Genomic DNA, 21,912 nt, shown 5'->3' with positions numbered 1-21,912 from the left:
ATAAATTTCTAGTACTGGGCTACTTATTTTTAGAACAGAAATGCCGAAACCGAAGGTGCTATGACACTTTCACTTCTGCATATTTGATTTATATAGCAACTGTAAATTACGTTATTATATTACTTTTCAGGGGGGTATGCTCCCAAACCCTTTAGATAGAGCTGCTTTGGCAGCTCCGTCTAATTTCAATTTCTCATTGTAAAATCTGCGAGTCTAGCAAAGCGCACCCACTTGGCAACTCCTTCCTACAGCACTGTAAAGTTGCAATAATACATCTTAATTTCATGTTTTTCAAACGAAATGGACCAGGCATGGCATGGTGGTTAGGGCGCTACCAACGTGCAATATAAAGGTCGGGGATTCGATACCCTCTCGCCGAACATTCTCACCCTGTCAGCCTTGGAGGTGTTATAACGTAACGGTCAGTGGTAGCCTAAGAGTTGGCGATGGGTAATTACTGCTAAATTAAGGAAAACTGGCGCATGCAGCCCTCGTGTAGCTTTGCGGAAAATACAAAACAACCCAAATTCAAACAAAACACACAAAGTCAACAAGGCAAACCGAGACAAATAAACTATAAATTGCTGACGTTAGCTCTGCATGTGTTACGCAGCAAAGTCTGTTTCTCACTGATAGCGAAAGCTATTTTGGATAATTGACTTCGGTTGTTTCACTGTGTAGCATATACTTTTGGAATGATAGCTTCAGTTTTTTTTAATTTCTTTAGCGACGTTTCATTTCGATAATGTACAAGTCATTGTCGACGTACAGAAAATAATAACGTAGCATTATACACGGATGGAATAAACGACTTTGTCATGTGCTTTTAAATTGCTACATACAAACGACTTCAGAAGTTCTGGTTACTGTCACAACAAAACCAAGTTGGGATCTGTTTGCTTTGTTAATACTGTTGCTAGAATTGTGTATAATACTCTTATGTAGACACAAGAAATCCCCATGTTCATTGATTGTTGTGTGTAAATGCCAGGTATCTCTAATCCAGAAGACTTGTATTATCATTGTCATGCATTTATTCAGACTATCCACCTCACGCACAACCATGATGATTACGAGAGAAAGGCAGTGGTTGCATACATGTTTCAAAGCGATTTTAGTAAGAGGTAGGCACGTGGCTGATGCGTATTACAATAGCACAAGATATTGAACTGAGAAAGAAACGGTGTATTTTAAGCATATTGAGTTTAAAATTACCTTCATTCCCATGAAAACAGACAAACAGATATTTAATAAAGTAAATTTACTGTTCAACATTTACTATTGTGAAAAAAACCCATAAAATTATCGTCCTATCTCGTTTTTCGTGTCTTTATATATAGTTGTGTAAGTTATGTGTCATTTCTCATTCATCATCATTTAGCTAATAAATGTAACGTAGATATATTTTTATAAACGTTAAAAAAGAGAATTCTATTTTGTCTTTTTTTTAATATCATGAATCACCACTTCAGTCAGATTAGATAACTCGCGTCACAATCACAGTCAGATCGGGTGTACCATCTGTTTTATGGGTGTATGCTGATCTTGTGTGGAGCAAACTAAAGAACGGATAAGTAGACACTTTTGCTTTTAAAATGTTGTGATTTTAAAAGGAAACATAAAACAAACGTTCAATGAACACAACTACAATAGAAACAAAACACCAGCACAATACTTGTTGGTTATTTTTCGCATCGGATATTTTTACCAGTTTTCTCTTATAATTGTTAGTACTGGCTTTACAACTCCTACGTTGTACAATTGTTAACAACGTATTATAATCCTGGTACCTCACTGTTGTAAACCAAAGAATAATGTTTCTAGTGTTTCGCTGTTTTTTTTAAATAGAAGTTCATTGTTTCTCATATGTTACAGTTGAGTATTAAAGAACCGACACATCGTGTAGATCACGATCGCTACAGGGTAAGGAGGCGACCCTTAATGTAAATTTCTTAACAGAGTTCTTAATAATGGCTACATGTAATGTTCAGTTATTAATAGTTTTATATGTAGATATGAGCTGAGCCATTCTGTGACGTAGTAGATGAATATCTTTATTCAAACAATTCTTCAAACTACGTATATGTTTCCGTACTTATAAGTTCTAAACGAACAGTATGTGTTCCGCTTTGAACTTCGCTAATCCTATCTTTGGAGATTGTCAAACTGATTTCTAGGCATTGCCTCAGACTTACTTATTTTTCACAGTTGGCTAACTTGTTGAGTTAACCGTGATGAATTCTCAAGCCAGTTAACTATACCTAGAATTAGAGAAGTTGGGAACTTTGATTTTCCCCCTTACTTCCCAATGAGGCGTATAGGTTTATATTTCATTGTGGAAAGTCTGGCGAAGTTAAGAATTGTAGTGCAGTCCTGAGCAAAGTTACTTATGATCGTTTAGTGAAGTTCTCAGATTTTGTCTCGTCCTGTAGTAGTCACAGTACAGAATAACCAATCCTATTTTTTTTTTCAATCTTTGAAATCATGTAGTCGTTTCATCTGATGTTTATTCCAGTTTCTTATTTCTTTGTTATGCCGAAGATGTAAAATACTAGGTAAAGAAATAGTGCTTTTGTGAAAAAATAATGTTTAGTGTTATTTATCGTTGTTTTGTTGTTAAGCACAAAGCTGCACAATAGGATGTTTTCGCTGTGTCCATGATGGTCATCAAAGCACTGTTATCAGCGTCATAAGTTTTTAGATTTACAGCTAAGTCATTGTTAACTTGAATGACGTTTTCTGGGAAATATTTTGTTGAAATTATTTGAGTAAAGCTTTATTTTAATATTGTGATTCATGATGGTTAGTAGATGTGTGATGCTTCCTGTGGCCACAAGTGTTTAACAGAATAAAGATATTTTTCATAATCTCATGGACCCCTTAATATTAGTCTTCATATAACTTCCTTTAAGCTATATGTATATACATATATATTCCTGCATCAGTAATGGGGAATAAGAACATAGAAATTCTACAGAACGATTTGCTTTTTGATGTTAAAATACGATTAAGTATAATAATATAAACTGACTAAATTGGTGAAATAATAAACTGATGAGGTCTAGCAGGTGTCTCGAGAGCTACCACGCACTTTCCGTTTTCTTTCTTAACATTTTAAAGATTGAGCTATTTGTGCTCTGCCCACCACGGGTATCGAAATCCGGATTTTAGGAACAGTTTTTGAATTTCGCGCAAAGCTACACGAGGGCTATCTGCGCTAGCCGTCCCTAATTTATCAGTGTAAGACTATAAGGAAGGCAGCTAGTCATCACCACCCACCGCCAACTCTTTTACTGATGAAGTTTGATTGACCTTAACATTATAACGCCCCCACAACTGAAAGAGTAAGCATGTTTGGTGTAACGGTGATTCGAACCCGCGTCCCTCAGATTACGAGTTGAGCGCCTTAACCACCTGGCCTACATTTTAAAGAACTCACTAAAGAGACAATTCTAAATTCGGACAGCAACGAGCTCATAACCAAGGCACGATCATAGCGATAGCTGTTTTAGCTCACAGTATAAAAGTAAAAACGTTAACAAAGTAGCAACAAATATTCATTAAATCTTAACAAGTATATATTAATTATTACTTCAATTATTCATAATGTATCAAGTGCCTATATACAAAAAAAAGCCAAAATAATGTTTTATTATTATCAAATGAAGAGATAACCTAAAGTTGCTTTGCAGTTTTTACAGCATAATCAGGTTTCATTTGCAGGGATCCCTGTGTAGTTGCCCCTCTATATATAAAAGCGTATATATGTATATATTCAAAAACATGGAATTACATGGTAAAAGAAAAAGGACGAATGGGGAATAAAGAACAACTAGTAGCAAGAAATACGTGTTTGTGAAAGCAGTAACTTAATTGAAAGTACTATTTTGTTGGTCGTAGCTGACAGCTTGGTAAGTTCCTATCTCAAAAAACGTTATGTTTATTATTTTCTTTTTTCATTTAATGGTGACATATTGAAAACAAAATTCAGGAATTTTCAGATTGTTTCTTGAAAAGCTATGGTGACATATATGGTTGAATCGCAGCTTAAACCTCTTTTGGTATTATTTTTGTTAAAACAATAAAAATAACACACTTTTATTAGTGTTAGTAAAAGTTATAACAGAAGATCAATGTTTTGTTATAACACTATACTAGCTACATCTGTTATTTGGGAGTATCTGTATCTTTGTTTACATTAAGTGCAAAGCAACACAGGTTTATCCGAGCTGCATTCACCGTACGGGAAATCGAACCTTAAATTCTAGAATTATAATCCTTGATGATGAGAAATCCATTTGAAATAAAAATGTATCTCAGAACGGTTGGTATGGGTATTAACACTTTTACTATTAAAGCAGAGAACAACCTGGGTTTAACCTGAAGATGATTTAAGAAGATCGAAACGTTGTTTTCTGCTTTATTAGTAAAAGTGTTAATACACATACCAGCCGTTTTGAGATACGTTACAAGCCCCCAAATTTAGTTTTGAAACAATACATAACAATATTTTTCATATAAATTATAAAATAACTAGTTATTAAAATTGTGGTTTAAATTGACGATGTATCTATTTTCAATACATTATCGGTGTCAAACACTTGATTTAGATATCTTAACTACTCATCCACGCTTCAAAAGATAAATACCTTTTTTGCGAGAAGTTTAAGCACCGTACTCATTTTTTTAAATACACGATTTGCAGTTCATCTGTCATACAGCTCTATGTCCTGATTGACTGTATAAGACCTCTAGATGAGAAAGTCACTTCGTTTGTCTTGCACAAACTAAATTGCACTAAGTAAAATAAGTTAGTTTTAAAGGAGTTTCAATGTCAAATAGTTTGAGACTCCTGAAAAACAAAGTTAGTTTATTTTAAAAACACTTTAGAATGTCTCACCATATTTAGTTTTCCATGCCCTTTGAACAACTGTGTTTGTAGACGGTCTGTTAAAACTACAAACTCGTTCCAACTGAATCTTTGCTCTCATTTCACACTGTTGTCTCGACATCGGTTGGAAGGTAAATCGTAATTACTTAATGTTGAAACATTGTTATATTCATGCATGGTATACACAAATACACACACACCTATGTATATTATCGCTATTTTCACAGCATTGGAAAGTCACAAAAATTACAATATTATTTGTTGTTAAAAGTGCTTCTACAGTTAACATTTATAAAACACCCATTTGATACAATGAACGTTAAGGATTGTTTTTGTGTCATAATAGTTTAATGATCAACAGCTCAGCATTTCTTTAAAAAAACATTTTATTTTTGATCTTTAATTAAGTGCCTCATTGTTGTATGTATACGTAGCCTTTTAAGGCATTTTTCACAGAACCACTGTACATCATGTGCAATCTCAATGAGAAAGTTTTCACTGCACCTCTGTACTTGCGTTCTGTAAAATTCAACCGACATATGTAACGAATAATGAATCTTCATAGGTGTACGGTTGCTCCCTCTAGTATTGATTACACTGCCTATATTGAGCAGACCAAATTAATAATGGTAATAAAACGCACAAGATGAAAAACATTTTCTGGAATAACTTCAGCAATACACATAAACTTCAAATATTAACAAATTAGTAAACACCACGTCTGAATATTAAATTTTGAAAGAATTTACCTTTCAACTTTCTTTATTAATCGTTTCTAGACTAACGAAATAAAATATTTTATTTATTGAACAAAAAATATACAATTAATTCATAACCTCATTCGTATCATTTCCATTGGAAAAGCTGTAGGAATACACTCCTTCGAAATGTATAATTATACAATCATGGGATCTAAGATCTCATAACATCCTCTTATCTTTTTCCAAAGTCGAGTTTTAATATATTGGAATTACCGACATTACTAAATTCATAAATTAAGTGTTTTGTCAATTATATTAAAGGATCATATACAGAAATATACATTTACATTTTACCATAATTTTTTATGGTAATATCTTATGAAAACAAAAATATTTTACGTTAGAGAGCAACTCCACATTCTTTAGAAAAATTTCAAAAAAACTTCAAAGAAATCCAAGCAAATTATTACAAATGTAAATGATTAAAACTTATTGATATGCCACAAACTTTCTTAAAAAATACAGACTATGAATTTATCAAGCATTTCAATTTTCCAAGATGCAAATTGATTACTTTAAAATAATATCATGCTAAAATAGTATCTTTTACAAACGTAATGACACACACACATGTACTCTTAAGTGAAAATATTTTTGAACAATAATTGTAATTCTCAATTTGATAAGATTTAAGTGTTATAAAAATGAGTATTAGATATTCATTTTTACAAGCTGTCCAAAGCTTGAAACTACCTATTTTAATTCAAAAAACTTATTTTGAAAGATTGCATTATTCTTAGATTTTCAATAGAAGAGAAAAATAAAACTAAAAAAAAAAAAGACTTAAAAAGTTAAATGAATAAAATACAAGAAATGTGTACACCTGTTTCAGAGATGGTGTTTAACGGGGTCAAATTTAACAATAGTTTAAGAAGAAATATTACTAGTCAAAGTAAACAACAAAATAATTTTGTCGATAATTTAAACTAAACGTTATTGTGGAAAACATTAGAATTCCAAGTGTGTCAAAAAAGAAAGGTAATTACACATTTTATAGGAAAACAAAAAGTTTAGTAAAATTTATTTATAAATATTTTTCAGATTTGGTGAAACACTAATTCCATATTGCAATGTTGAATTTGTTCTTGAAATTATGCTGAATGAGTAAGCAGTTATCATACAAAATACTTCACATGTATTAGCTAACAAACAACTAAAGCTACATTTACACACAATTCTGCTTCTAAATAGAATTCATCTTTGTTAAGTAAAACATCCTTTCTTTAATATTTTTAACCATGCAACAACATCAATTATTTTTGTAAGCAAAAGAGAGAAAAACTTTGTCAAATTTAAAAGCAGAAATTAGCAAAGCTTTATAAGTACTTTAAACGTTCACTGGTAAAACATGACAGATAAATACTACACGATTTCCATAGAGCTTAACAAATCAGAAGTTAGCACAAAGTATAAAGCAACATTTTAAAACTTTTATCTTAATGTTAAACGAGTTAATTAGTCTGAAACATTCAATGTTTTTGACTTTCCAAAAATCAATTTTTAAAGCAGTATTATTGAAACTTTGTAATAAGAAAAATGGAGAATAGAACCATCATTTATATGCACAATCAATATTTTCAGTTAACAGCAAGTATAAATGAAAACTTTGTATATGACTCAATGTTTCATATTCAAAAACATTTCATTTTAAAGTGTAACATACTTTTTTTAAAAACATAAACTCTGGGGCTTAAAAAGCAACAACAAAAACATCCAACTTTTGATAACCTCATTTTATTCAGAAAAACTAACATTTTAGTACTCAGTGAGCTTCACTTATATGCAAGTACTAAATGTTCTTTTTAACTGGGCACCTTCCAGAACCACGATATCCATAAACTGATTAATGGCTCATCCTAATATTTTTTGAGATAGCTTGATGGAACATAACCTTGATTCCCAAACCTGTCTCCAACAAACCACCATTCAGGATTGCCTTCGAGATCACCTTTGTGTAAAACCATCACCACCTGTCCAAGAGCCAGAGTTAACTGATAAGGTCCCATAGCTCCAAATGGATATGCTGCATAATAATACTGTAATGGAAAATATATATATAAAACTTTGCATTGTAGAAGTTTGTTAGACTAGTGCTAACAACATAAAACGTTTACTGTATTTTTGATATAGCTATTAACATATGTAACCAATACTAAAAGTAGTAAAAAAATAGTGTTGGTATGGTTAAAAGGAAGCAAAGAAAAACTGTACATAATTAAACAAACCAGTTTAAACTGCTGTATAGAAACTGCTTGCTCAAAATGTTTTTATACTATCAGTATCATAGACAATGAACTTGGAATATGAAAATACAATTGATAATGATGAAGTAGCTTTTGAAATAGTAAACTTGACTTCTGAAGTTACAGATATTCAAATTATAGTTTATTCCTAATATTACTTAGGAGTTATATACTTGCAATATTGTTTAAGATCATTTTATTTTGAATAAAAAATTAGTGAGAGAGAATGGAACAAATCAAGCACTCTTAAAAGTAAATTATAATTCAGTAATTTACACCTATTTCTAAATTTTGGATTTACCACAGAAGAGTTTTTTTTTGAAGTATACTATTTAACTACTACATTTTTAAAACAAATCTTAACAGGCAGAAATCACATTCAGATAAATTAAAAAAAAAACTATGGGCAGTGACAATTTAGTGAATGCCAGCTGAAAAGATGAGAAACTTTCTTAGTATTATTTTTCATGATTTCATATGGAAAATGAAACTTTAATATTATGGACATAGTACGCATGTCACTTTTTTACAGAATGACATTCCAAATGTAAACTATTTTATTATCAACATGTTGGTAAGTCATGACATCAAAACATACTTTATAATTTAGTTTTAAATCGTCCAAGTAAATTTCTATAAGAAATTTTTAAATGACATTATCTGCAACTCTTAGTCACTAAAAGTTGTTATACTCTAATTTCTTATAAAATTTCTCTTCCTAACAAAGGATTCAGATTGTTTTCATGAAATTCAAACATGTCATACACATTTGAAAGCCAAAATATATATTTGAATCTCTTTATCTTCTTGCTTTAATGAGGTATAGCTGTAGTTATTCAAACCACACTGACATGTCCCTTTCATATTTTCTGCCTTTTAAGAAATGTATTTCTCATTAATATTGTAAATGGACAACCTAATAACCAATGGAAAAAGAAAATTCTACACTATGCAGAGATGCCAACTATTTCAAATGACTGAGTGTAATGATTGTAGACAGAGCCCTTTCACAGTTTTAGTCCTTTTAGATTTGCCAGAAACAAGACAATCTGGTGAATGAGGTCTTTTTTTTTCCCATCTTGTGAACGATCATATTGGTGTTTCTATGCCGCTTAGAAAATGAGAGATACCCATCTACACGAGCGCTGATTGGCTGACAAGCACTGATGACATAACTATGGATTCCCCCAAGTACCCAGTATGGAGAAGCATCGCACTCAAACTATTGGTAGATGTCGAAGATACAAATATTTTTTATTATTTCAAACACAAACATGATTATCACAAGTAGTCATTTGGACTATGTCTTTTATTTATTATCAAAATTTATTTGTATCTCACTAGAAATTTTTTTTTCACCCCTTTCAAGCCTGGAGGAACAATTTATCACTTTATTGTATAGGCCTATATAATAATTTGGGAGTTGCAACAAGTCGTAATATTTGTCTGTATGAGCGTATAGTCGTAATGTATACACCAAAACCATAATGGTTGGCATCTCTGCACTATGTAGTTCAAATGATTGTTTTGTTTTAGTGGTAGAAGACAATAATTCACTGTGAAAACTGAACTTCATGTGTTTGGTCTGTACAATCTATACATGTGTCAAAAGCTAAAGTACAAAATTTCTTGTTTTTAAATACATATTATATTTATTGCTATACATTTTTAACAAAAGTAAATTTTCAGGCTAGGAAAGAAAACTTAAGTTTTTTCTGTTTAATTTCTCCTTGATAATTGCACACAGACTGCAGTTCCCATGATATAACTCAATACTTTGTTTACCATAGCTGACACTAAGCTCTCACTGGGTGATTTATTGCTTTGTTATGCTCATCAGATATAGTTCAAAAAACAATAAAAACAAAATTAAATAAAATCAGATTGAGACTACTACAAGCCTGAGACTATTTAGAATAAATAACCGTAATGGTTGTTTTTTTAACTATCTGCAGCCATTCCAGAAAAATAAAAATAATGTCTAATTATATTTCATACTTTTCAGTTTTCACTGCAGATGTTTTGCTACATTTATTGTTAAGGTCAGAAAATCATAAGAATGAAAATATAGTTTTATTGGTAAAAATTTAATATTTATTTAGATGCTAGAGGTTAAACAAATGAAATATAAATTTTTTGAGATGAAGTATTCTTGTTTTTAACATAAAAATCACCTCTCATTCAGATTGACTTAGAATTAGTTCATCAGTTAAAAAATGTAATTTTTTGTGCACAACATTTTGTGAAGATACCCTTGGTGTATTCAGTTAAATTTCATGGTTACAAGATGCTAATTTGGTGTATAGCATCTGTACAATACAACACATGAAAGCTGAAAGATTTTAACTGTTATAACTGTTTTAATCTATGGCTGTAGTGGTTTTATAAGCTGAAAGACTAACTGTTATAGATACTTTAATCTATGGCTGCAGTGGTTTTGTAAACTTAAAGACTTTTAACCTTTTAACTATTGTTAATTTTAATACAGGAAAACCAAGAAATATTATGCAGTCAACAAGCTGTAGTTTCTCTTCCATCAGTTATAAAACATTTTAAATCCCTAACTTACTATCACTTACCAAAAAATAATGAAAGCCAAATACATAGCTAAACTTCCTAGGTAAATTATTGAAGGAAAAATTACCAATCTCAAAGCCTACTCAGATGAAGATTTGGTAATGGATAAGAAAAACAAAGCTATGCTAATATTATAAATACTTCACAACTCGTTTCTATCAAAACCTTAAAGATATGATCGACCAAAGCACTTACTTCCATTTCTAAATTTTCAAACTGTTCTTCTGTGTAACTTTGACTCACTACTGGAGTTTGATGGTCACTTTCATTTGTACTTATCTGTTGTGTTAATAAATGATCATGAACACCAGGACTGTAGTTTCCTGACTCATCACTTGGCAACTTTCTTAGAGCTGGAGCTACTAGGTTAGAATGATCCAGACTGGGGTGTCCATGTCTTATTGTATCTACATTCTCATAATGGAAGGGATTTGTGGTGCTATCTGAAGGCGTATCACTGTTCAAACTAGTAGGCTCTTCTTGAACAATAAGATCATGAGGCAAAGCAGTTTCTTTTGTGTGAGGACTGTGTTTTCCTTTATGAAAAGATGTCTGATATCTATCACTATAATCATTTACTTGAGCTGAATTTTGAACTTGGGAAAACTTGGCTAAAACTTTTGCAGGTACAAAACCTTTAACACCTAAAAATGTACAAGAAATGCAACTTGTGAATAACAAAGTTAAAAAAAATTCATAAAACAATAACCAAGAAATGCTTTTCTTAAAAGATCTCCACCCATCACCCAAATAATAATAAATTTGTTAGTTCATATTCCATTAAAAAAGACTAATGTGATATTTTAAAACAAAGGATACTCTATTAAATAAGAGAAACCAACACTGATGAAATTCAACTTTAGTTGTGGATAAATTTACAAAAAAAAAAAAAACCTGAAGAAATTTTAGAATTAAGTATATTTTAGACAAGAGATAACAAGAAATGTCAGTGGGAATACAGTAACGTTATAATGTTTTTAGTGTGATAATTTTTTTTGTATATAATTAAATGGTTTACTAATGTATTAAACCTTTTTAAACACTATTTACTTTAGATCTGTAAGCAAGAATTCTGATCATAGTTTTATTTCAAAATAAATTTAAAACAGAAAATAGTCAAATACCAAGTAAATATTAACACTGTTGTTCATTGAAAGTACTACTGTTTATAACTCAAAATTCACATAGAATCAAAACATTTTTCAGCAAAACGATTTTTTTTATAAAACCTTTGTTTGCTGAAACATTAACACACAGTCGTGTTATAATACAGATCAATATTTAAGAGTATGAAAATACAAGTTTCTCCTAAACATTATGAAGGTATGAACAAGGTGCTACTTTTTTTTTTACCTTTATCCTTAATTATGAAAAAGTAATTAATAAAGAATTACAATTCTTCTGCCATTAAACATTTTTGGGGAAAAAAAATATTGATCAAAGATGTAATCTAAAAATAGCCCTGAAGTAATTCAACCAATTTTAAAATTATCTAAATCATACCAAAACTTAAAATTACTACAAGAAATTATTTATCATACTGGCTTCTAGACGTCAAGTCTAACAATGCAAATTTAACCATAATACAGCTCAATATTTAAGAGTATGAAAATACAAGTTTCTCCTAAACATTATGAAGGTATGAACAAGGTGCTACTTTTTTTTTTTTTTTTTTACCTTCATCCTTAATTATGAAAAAGTAATTAATAAAGAATTACAATTTAACCATAATCTTCAACTGAAATAAGGAAGTCTGATTTGGAATGAATTATTTCAAACAAGAATTTTCACTTGCACTTACTTCCATTGTCTATAAACCAGCGGTGTTCACTTCCCATTGGATCCTGCTGTTTAATCACCCCAACAATATCCCCTTTATTGACTGAAATATCAAGTACATCTACTGCTACATAATTATCTGTAACATAGTACAGACATTCTCCTAAATACTTTGACTTAACAAAAGCCTTTTGATTTGGTGACTGAGAACTCTGTAAAAAAGAAAGACAACAAGGGATTACAGAGATAAAAATACAGAAAGAAATCAATTTTAAAATTTACATTTCAATGAATGTTGTAACAAGGTTCTCAAAACTGATACAACATAAATGGGGTACAATTATTGCCTGAATGAACATTTACAAATCTTCAGTTTTCTGGACATGCCTTAGTTTCCAAAGATGATTTCACCATTTGGTTTCTACAGTACCATATAATTTATATGGGCATAAACTTTTTGTTTGAATGTTTAAATAAAAGATACAAATACTACTGTATTAAAACCAAAAGTTAAAAAAAAAGTTATTTGAACAAACATTTTAACACTATATTATCATCAAAAATGCATTCAGAATCAGAACATTAATTCTCTTTCAGCCAATCTGACAAATTCCACGAAATATACTTGAATTATTGCACAAACAGCAAAACAAAGATATGAAACCCTAAAACACGAATGTTTTAAAAAGATGGACATTTTGAAAACACTCATATTACAGAATTTTTTTATATCTTAATGTAGAACCAATCTCTTGAACCTATGTGTTTTGCTAACATCATTAATTTATACACAGCAAAATGTTTAAATAATTTTCAATGAAACAAAAATTAAAAAAAAAAAGATACACACCCCTGAGACAGTTCCTTGTCTATTGTGGCTAAATCCTATATTTGATCCACTAGAACTTGAAGACCTCTTCCCAGAGGACATTTTTGTAAGAGTGGAGCTTGGAAAGAGATGTTCTGGTACAAGACGAAGCTTGGTAAGTTGATCCACTACAAGATTGTGCTTGACTTTGAATGTTTCAAGGATATCTTTCTGAGAACTCAGCAGCAGTGAAAGCTACAAGGTGAAACTGACACATATGAGGAAATTACAAGAACAAATAATGACAATAACAAAAGGCAGGATAAAAATATATGTGGAGGAGAATGATAATGACAATAACATTTTTACCACTTTAAATATGGTGAGCAAAATCCAATCTGTGGCATGGAAAACAGCCAACAAATGAAATAATTAATGCAAAACCAATGATAAAGGTGTAAACACAGAAAAAAACTATATGAAAAAATAGTTATAAGATAAAATCAAAACATTACAATACAATTAAGACAAATTAGGAAGCTAAAAGGTGAAACCAACAAAAAAGCTAGAAAGCCAACCATTCAATACAAAGAAGCTGATATGTGTGATGAGAACAATATGAATGAACTGTCAATCTCACTCTTCCATAACTAGTGAAGAATATATTTTAATTATCTTTAAATATATTAACCCTTTTGTGACAGGTCACAAGTTATGTCATCATGCTTTGTGACTTGCATTCATGATTTTATTGAATTACTATTTAATGAATTTATGTCAATAAGTTTGGAATCAAGTACCAAATTATAATTCAAACTTTAATATAAGACTTACATTCTTAATTTAAAAGTAAATTTTAAAAAACGCATCTAAATATCAATTTTTCTGAAATCACATGGTATGTAGAACGCAGCATTGGTTGAAACATTTTATAGCAAAACATTAAGTATATACTTCTGTACAAATTAGGAACTCATATTACCAATATTGAAAAGCAAGATTATAAGATATGAACCTCATATCTTTTTATTACTCTGAGATATGGCTTAGGTACTGAATTAAATACAGTGGTCCTTGTTCACATGTCTCAACTTTTGGAAACCATTATTTATATACACTTAATTCAATATATGACATGTAAATAACCAATCAAAAGCTTAGCATGTCCCCTAGTGGTTGGCTCACGTATGTTAATCCTTGAAAAGGCTACCACATTCTTTCAAACCAAGATTTCAAGGAGGTTGATTGTGTCTAGTCTGCTCACAGTTTCACATTTTTTTAGCTTAGTTACATGAGAAATTTTAAACCGCTTAGCAACCTACATTCAGCAGCACCGAGTTCAAAGGTTGTAACAAGAAGAGATTTGTTTACTTTATTTATTTATTGTTCCATATAATAAGAAAATAAATAGTAATAATATATTACGTATAACAATTGAAATGTGACTGTATGCTACAAAATACTATTTCAATAAAACATAATGAAGACAGGGTCACTTTGTAAAGACTAAGTCAGTTTTATACTAACTGGTACAGTAACGAGTGCATATGCACCTTGTCAATGCAGGTTATGTTATGTTGGCCAGGCATGACTGAAAGTTCAATATAACAAAAAAATAAATATATAATGTTATAAGACTTAAACTACTTAGACTTAACATTTGTATTATTGTGTTATAATGTGTTGTCATTCTAACATGAAAAAGGCATAATTTATATTTATTTCCTTTTTTTTATAATAGTTATGAGGTCAGTAAACTGATGGACTCCACAAGGGCCATAAAAAATAACAAAATATAATCTTACTGAAAACAAATGTTTGAAATGTATTTAGGAGGTTTTAAGAGATTACATAAATAATATTTGAGATTTTTGGGAGGAAGAATAGTTTTCTTTAATTATAGCATAAAATCACATAAAACATTACAGTGTAAGTACTTAAAGTGTGCAAATGAGTATATGAAATGAACTGGCATACATTATACCGAGCCTGTTGTGAAAATTTCAAAATCATATTGTCAGTATTCTGTAAAAAGTATTAAATAGCCATTTCTGTGTCAACCTCTTGAAGAGACATCATACTTATTTCAAGGGGAAATAAAGACTCTTGCAAGTTAGTACAAGTTAAGAGCTTATTTTTAATATGTAGAATTTGAATGATCATTGACATAGATAGTCTAAGCAGCATTACCAACTTTGCAATTATGTTGGTTGATGTAGCAACTTCTGGGTTTCTCTAGTGACAAATTTAGAAATGTTCACCATTGACAATGGAGATACTTGGAGAAAGAAAAGCCATCTATTTTTATATAGCCTTAAAAGTGCTCATAAGTAGTTCAACAATGTCAATAGTAACCATGTTCTTCTTAGTACATTCTGTTGCACACCATGTTTATGTTATCACAGTTACAAAACCTTAACAAGATATAGAAAGAGATATTGTAACTACTTGCAGATATTTATATCCACATTAAGTCACCTATATCCAAACAAGAGGAACAGGATTGAAAGGACCATTATGGAGATTTAGGTGCGCTCTTAAAAACTCATAAACATCTGTTAGAATGCAACATGCAGTCTAAAAATGTTTTTAGTGTTTAATGGTCACAGAATTTCTATATATTACATTTATCCTCTTATGAATTCTACAGAAATTTTGTTTAGTGACATTTATGATACTTTTTGTGATGGCTGACATCTAATGACTTTTTAAAGTTTCTTTGGAGACTCCCTGCTTTATAGAGTTGGTAACATCGAATTCAAGGATTGTGAGATACCACAGACCTTGGTTTGACTTTAAAGAGTGGTATATTTATTATTCTGGATTTTATATTCACCTTGTTTACAAAAGTAGATGTAAATGTTCTCTGCCCCAGTAACAGGTTAAATTCAAACTTACACTTAATTGTGAATAATGGTATTATTTTATTTGTTCACTTGTATTTGTTTGTTTTCACCTTAATGTATGTATACATTTTATCCTCTACATAACTGTCCCAGAACCAGCTCTATTGAAGATGCTTGTGACTTACTGCTAGATGTCAGTATTCCTAAATACCACAAAAAAATGTATGGGAAGTACTTAGCAAAAAGTTACAATTAAGTAACTGCAAATTGGAACCAATAAACAGGGGAAACTTACAAGATGAAGACAACACTTACCAGTTAATCATCTTATTAAATTTGTACAATGCACACACATGAGAATAAAACTAACACATTATGAGAAGCTTGGTTGGTTGTTTGGGGCTTACTAATACAAATATACAGTACTACAACTGGTGATAAAAATGAATGCAAATAGTTTGAGAGAAAGAGAAGGTAGAACCGTTTGTTTTGGTTTACTTCAGTGGCTGAGTGAGTTTAGTTTGAAACTGCAGATCAATGAATCTCATGCTCAACAACTGACAAAGAAATATGGAAGTCATCAACATAACAGCTGTTTGCAACAGTAGGAGGAAGTTATTTAGTGACAGCACTGATCTTAATACTGAAAAGGAGTGACACTCAAAATATGACCTTGAGGGACTCCAAGTTCCTGTGTGAAACAAGAGAAAAGTGTTTAACCCACACAAACTTAAATTCACCTGCCAAGTAAAAAATGCTTAATAAAAATGGCCATGGAATTCATATGAACAGAAGTCCCACAAAATGATAAACCTCCATATTGTGTCATAAGCCTTCTCATGATCAAAGAAGACAGAAAAAAATATGTTCACTCTTGAGGAAAGTTTCCCAGATTGGAGTTAAGTCACATCAAGTGGTACATTCTGGAGTGCCTTTGATGGAACCCACATTTGGTGGGCATGAGAAGGTTTTCCAATTTAAGGAACCAAACAAGATAAGAATTTACCATCTTCTCCAAAACTTTAAAGAGACAGCAATTCAAAGTAAATAAATGATAATTTAAAGGAATCTTGAAATCCTTCCCAGTATTTGAAAAAGGTAGAATAGCCTTGTGTCATCTATCAAGAATATTATAATGCAAAATCTAGTTTAAAACAACCAGGAGAAGAAAAAGGGATGCAGGAGAGAGATGGCAAAGCATTTCATAGCAAATGGCATCATGCCCAACAGATGTACTGCTAGACCAATGAAGAGCAAAGCCAAGTTCCACCAGTGTAAAATGATGATTATAGTCATACAGGCAACCAACCTGAAAGAAATGAAGCAAATGCTCTGCCCAAGACTTGATGACTAAGAAAGCAAGAGAAGAAAAAAAAAAGTGCTGGAGATATAAGAAAAGCACTCCCCAAAGATACATCAGCACCTTCCTGGCCAATGGAGAGCAAGTTGGAAAGGGGATGGAAAGAATACTTTCCATCAACCTTCCAAATCTTATCCCAAGTGACTTTGGAACTATTGGTACAGATGTTGGTTGTGAACTTCATTCAAGATCCTCCTGGCTTTGACATCTGACCTGCCAAGCATGGGTCCTGCAAAAACGTAATGTGGTTGGAAAGAACAGGATACCTGATAAAGGGTTCCCAGGCCATTTCTGAGCCTTCCTTGCCTGTTAGCAGACAGAAGACAACCTACAATTAGAATACCATAGGAAACATGTCAAGGTTCTGGGAACAGAGCAAACAGCTACTTGAATTATACAATCAGTTACTGCTTCCATGCAGTCAATAGATGAAAGATTTGACAGCAGAATCAAGTTCTGAGAAAGAACTCAACTTCCACCAAGGCATTCAAGTTAGATGGCACCAACCACTGCCAAAGTCCCTCAAAAGAACAAGAAAATAAACACTGCACTGTGGGTCACTGTCAACCTTCCAAGAAAAACAAAAACAAGTGAAGGGAAACAGATAAATAAATCAATATCAGTAAAAGACTGAATAGGTGCATGAAAATAGGTAAAAGCACCAGTATTGAAGAGAAAAAGTTGTAACCTGAGAGCATACACTCCCCAGAAGAACTACCCCATCAATACCAGTACCACTCCAGATAAGATTGTGTCCACTAAAGTCCCTCAGGAGCAAAAAAGAAGTTGGCAACTGTTCTACAAGAGCATCAAGGTCTGACTGATTGTAAGTCTCTGTAGGAGACAGGTAGAGAGAACAACCAGTGAATGTGTGACCCACAGAGACAAAAATGGCTACAGCCTCCAAAGGTGTATTGAGTGGCACACACAAGATGGGTACATGCTGGACAACTAACAGTACTACCCCTCCATGAACTATTCCATTACACAATTTGTCATTTTGGTATAAAGAAAACTGCCAAAAGGTGACAGTACCAGCAGATTTCAGGAATGTTTCCTGAAAGAAGACACACATATAATGAAAGGAATTTATCAAGGCCTTAATGTCATCCAAATTAGAATGAAAACACTGACAACTCCACTGCATCTATTTGGCCATTGTTATTTAGTTGGAGAAACACTAGGAAGAGAACCATTTAGCTTTCAACCACACCATTTTACTACAGTAGGAGGAGATCTATTGCCTCCATAAAACCTGTCTGGGGTCAGTTCAACAAATTTGAGCCAGAGAATAGAGGCTATTGACTGAGGGCATGACTGAATAACAGTCCTACATCTCTGGAACAAAGGAAGTGAATCCGAGCAATTACTGATGCAACAGTAAGGACAGAAACAGGAGAGGACATTGACTTGATAACTCATGCAACCATGAATGACAAAAGACTCGTCAGATGGTGTGAGAATTTGATAGAGGAACAGAAAGATTTGCCTACACTCCCACTGAAGCAGTGGAATGTAGTGAACCAGCAGATGTCTGAGATAGAATAGGGTTAAAGAGCAGTAAGTACAACTTTTATGTACTACAAAGAACATTACTTACCTCAAGGCTCAAAAGTTTGCCAGGTGTTTCCAGTGTCAGCTGTTCGAAAATTTTAAGGAATCTTGTCATAGTTCTTTGATGTATGTTCATTGTGGTGGCAAAGATCACAACACCTGTAAATGTCAGGAATATATGATTGTACCTTACACTTCAGAAAACATGACTTGGCAGTAGCAGTGATAACACAAATGTCACTATAAGAACATTGGTAGGCAGCATAATTTCTTCTTTATTAGTGGAGAAGTATTGCACAGCAGAAACTCCTTGGCTGGAAAAACTGATGAAAATATCTGACTTTGAGATAGTCTTTAAATCCCTCTCAACAATCTCTCCTTGGTTGGAATTTAAAGTATTATAGGGAGTAACCTCAAAAGGTATATCCACAACAGCCTTAGAATTCAAGAGTAGTTCAGTGTTTTGGAGTAGAAGTTTCTATCAAGATGTCAACAGAACTTAGCTTCTTGAGTGACTAACAAAAGCCAGCAAGCCGTGCTAATCCCTTCTGAATAAAAAAGGGAGACATTTGCCCTAAAGGTTTGTCTGAAAAAAAGTGCAAGATGATAAAATGAGATATGGAAGTAGAATGGGGGTAGAGATTGCTGTTTAGTCTTCTAAATGTAGCTGCTTACCTACTGACTGTTTTTGATTTTTTTTTCATGAATTGGGAGATCCATAAGAAAGGAGAAAGATTCAGTACCCATTGACACCATGGAGTCCTACAAGGGGACTCACTATAATACCAAACAACAACACTGTAGCAATGCCAGGGCTTCATGAGCACTATTATATCCAAACATCAGCATCAGACATAATATCCATAACATCTGTTTTGAACATCTAATACTAGTACTCAGCTGATCCTAGCCCAACAGAAACAGACAACTGACCTTGGAGGAGCCACTCATCTATAGGAATTCAAAACCAAAATGATGTGTTGCACTACTTCAGGCACTACTCAACAACAAGGATCCTTTCCTTTACGTTAAGGGTCACTAAAGAGGACAAATATGTAGGTGGATGTTCAGATCCCAGAAAAAGTAAAAAGAAAATACATTGTCTCCAATTATTATCATCTGATTACTTCAACAATCAATTAATCACAATTATGATTACACATATTGTTATGAAAATAATGAGCTATGAATTAAAGGTTCTTTGGTTATTCTGGATACATGCAATCAAAATACTGTCATCACAATTGGTTCTTGTTAAGCACAAAACTATATAATGGTGGGTGGAAGGATGCTTCATGGTTTGAGGATCTTAAGTTTAATTTCCATTGTCACTAATTTTGAACTGTTGATTAGAATGAAGACAAATGGCTGGTAGCACCCATTGCCAACTATCTAGCTACTTAAGTATTAAATAAAGTGTAAATTTATGTTTGTTAATTGCAGCACAGTAGTTCATCAAATGGTTAAGTTTCCAAAGAGTTCTGCCTGTAAACAAAACAACCCACTTGTCTATTTGTTTGAGCACATTTCTGCTCATTCAAAAAAAAAAAAAGAAGCAAAAACCTATTTATTAAGAACCTATCACTCCTTGAGGATATACAGCCCATTTCTTGATTTTCAAATGTTTTCCTCAGTTCATATACAAATCCTGGTTGAAAACTTCCTATAGTGTTGCATCAAGTCATTTAATCAATTATTATTTAACACAACTTTGAAAACAGCTATAAGGAAATTTCAAACATGATAGGATAGATCAAAAATTAGACTATCGCATATTCATAAATATATAGGTTTAAGAATGCTTATAGCTTCTGTAAACTTTTATTTTCAGTTCTTTTTGTTGTAAGTACTTGTGTGTTAGATTACATATATTTGAAAGCTAGATATTTTCTTCACCATAACAAATGCACAATGCTTCAAGAAATATTTGTCACCAACAGGTAAAGATAGTTTACTTAGACATATGTACAGTACAAAGCAAAGAAACTGCTTAACTAGGAACTTCTTAAGAATTAATAAAGTATTGATGTTTGGTTCTTTGTTTACAATTATGGTATTTTTAAATGCTTGTAAACATTAGTTTTTTTTATTATGTTTATCAAATAAAATAAAATCGTTAAATTAGACAAGTATACCATTTAGTAAATATGGTATACTTAAAAATATTGTGGGGATTCAAATATTTATCAAATACACTGCACAACAATTTTTTTGAAAAGTTTTGCTGATTGTGACAGGAACCTGGTGGGTATGCACAAATATAGTTTTGGTTTTTCTTCATCATGTAGGAACTCTGAGAAATAGACAGTTAACTGTTTACAGGCAATAACGTATTTAATTGCATTTATGTTTCTAATATGCTATTAAGTTCAACATAATTAAAAGTGTTTTGCTCCTGATTTTTGTTTGTATTCAATGTCCAGTGCATCATGTTGCAGTATCCAACAGTAGTCAGCAAGCATTGACGGATTCCAGTTGCCCTGATATCGGTTTTCCATTGTAGCAAAACTAAAGATTTCGATGAAACAGTACGAGTTGGGCAAATTTGGATGTGATTTTCGTGATCAGCAGCCAAAAATCTATAAGGAACACCCGACAGTGTTCAAGAATCAAAAACTTTGTTGTGCAGTGATATCATTACTATGTTTATCCTGTCCAAAATATATATGTAAGTAAATGGTTTAACTAGCCACTTAATTATTTGTAATTAAGTGACATGTTTTAAATAAACACTTGTCCTTATCATGAGAGTAAAACATGTTTTCATTACTTATCTTTTTTTTTTATTTACAGAAAATAGGTGTTAAATTACTGCATATTTGAAAAATGATGGTGGTTGCTTGATGGAATTTAGGTGACTTTAGCAAATCACCTTTTAAGAAAAAAAAACAAAATTTGTTGGAAAGTTTTTTTTTGGAAATGTACTACCAGCAAACTTCAAAAAAATCATCACATGAAATTAAGGGTGATTTAAAAATGACAACAAATAAATAAATGTAAAAGGAAACAAGAAAATGAATACTATGTTAGAATAATGCAGCAGTTGAAAAAGTAAGATGTTAAAACAATTAATGAGATGTAATAAGTCAATTA

General features: G+C 31.8%; 1 protein-coding gene across 8 annotated transcripts in view; it reads right to left on the bottom strand.

Annotated features, from left to right (window-relative positions):
• Positions 1-5,259: 5,259 nt before the first annotated feature.
• The window catches only part of LOC143223238 (rho guanine nucleotide exchange factor 38-like), an 81,003-nt gene continuing 64,350 nt past the window's right edge, over positions 5,260-21,912 (bottom strand). For all 8 annotated transcript variants that reach the window (XM_076450904.1, XM_076450905.1, XM_076450903.1 and 5 more), the window contains 4 exons: positions 13,102-13,314; positions 12,274-12,463; positions 10,668-11,116; positions 5,260-7,688 (listed from right to left, as the gene is read on the bottom strand). In XM_076450904.1, coding sequence (XP_076307019.1) covers positions 7,509-7,688; positions 10,668-11,116; positions 12,274-12,463; positions 13,102-13,314 — 1,032 coding nt within the window. In that variant the 3' untranslated portion in view covers positions 5,260-7,508. The remainder of the gene's footprint in view (positions 7,689-10,667; positions 11,117-12,273; positions 12,464-13,101; positions 13,315-21,912) is intronic.

Source organism: Tachypleus tridentatus, chromosome 8 (genome assembly GCF_004210375.1).
Source record: "Tachypleus tridentatus isolate NWPU-2018 chromosome 8, ASM421037v1, whole genome shotgun sequence".
Classification (NCBI taxonomy): Eukaryota; Metazoa; Arthropoda; class Merostomata; order Xiphosura; family Limulidae; genus Tachypleus; species Tachypleus tridentatus.
The sequence above is the reverse complement of the archived record's forward strand: the minus strand, read 5'-3'. Positions and strand labels throughout refer to the sequence as shown.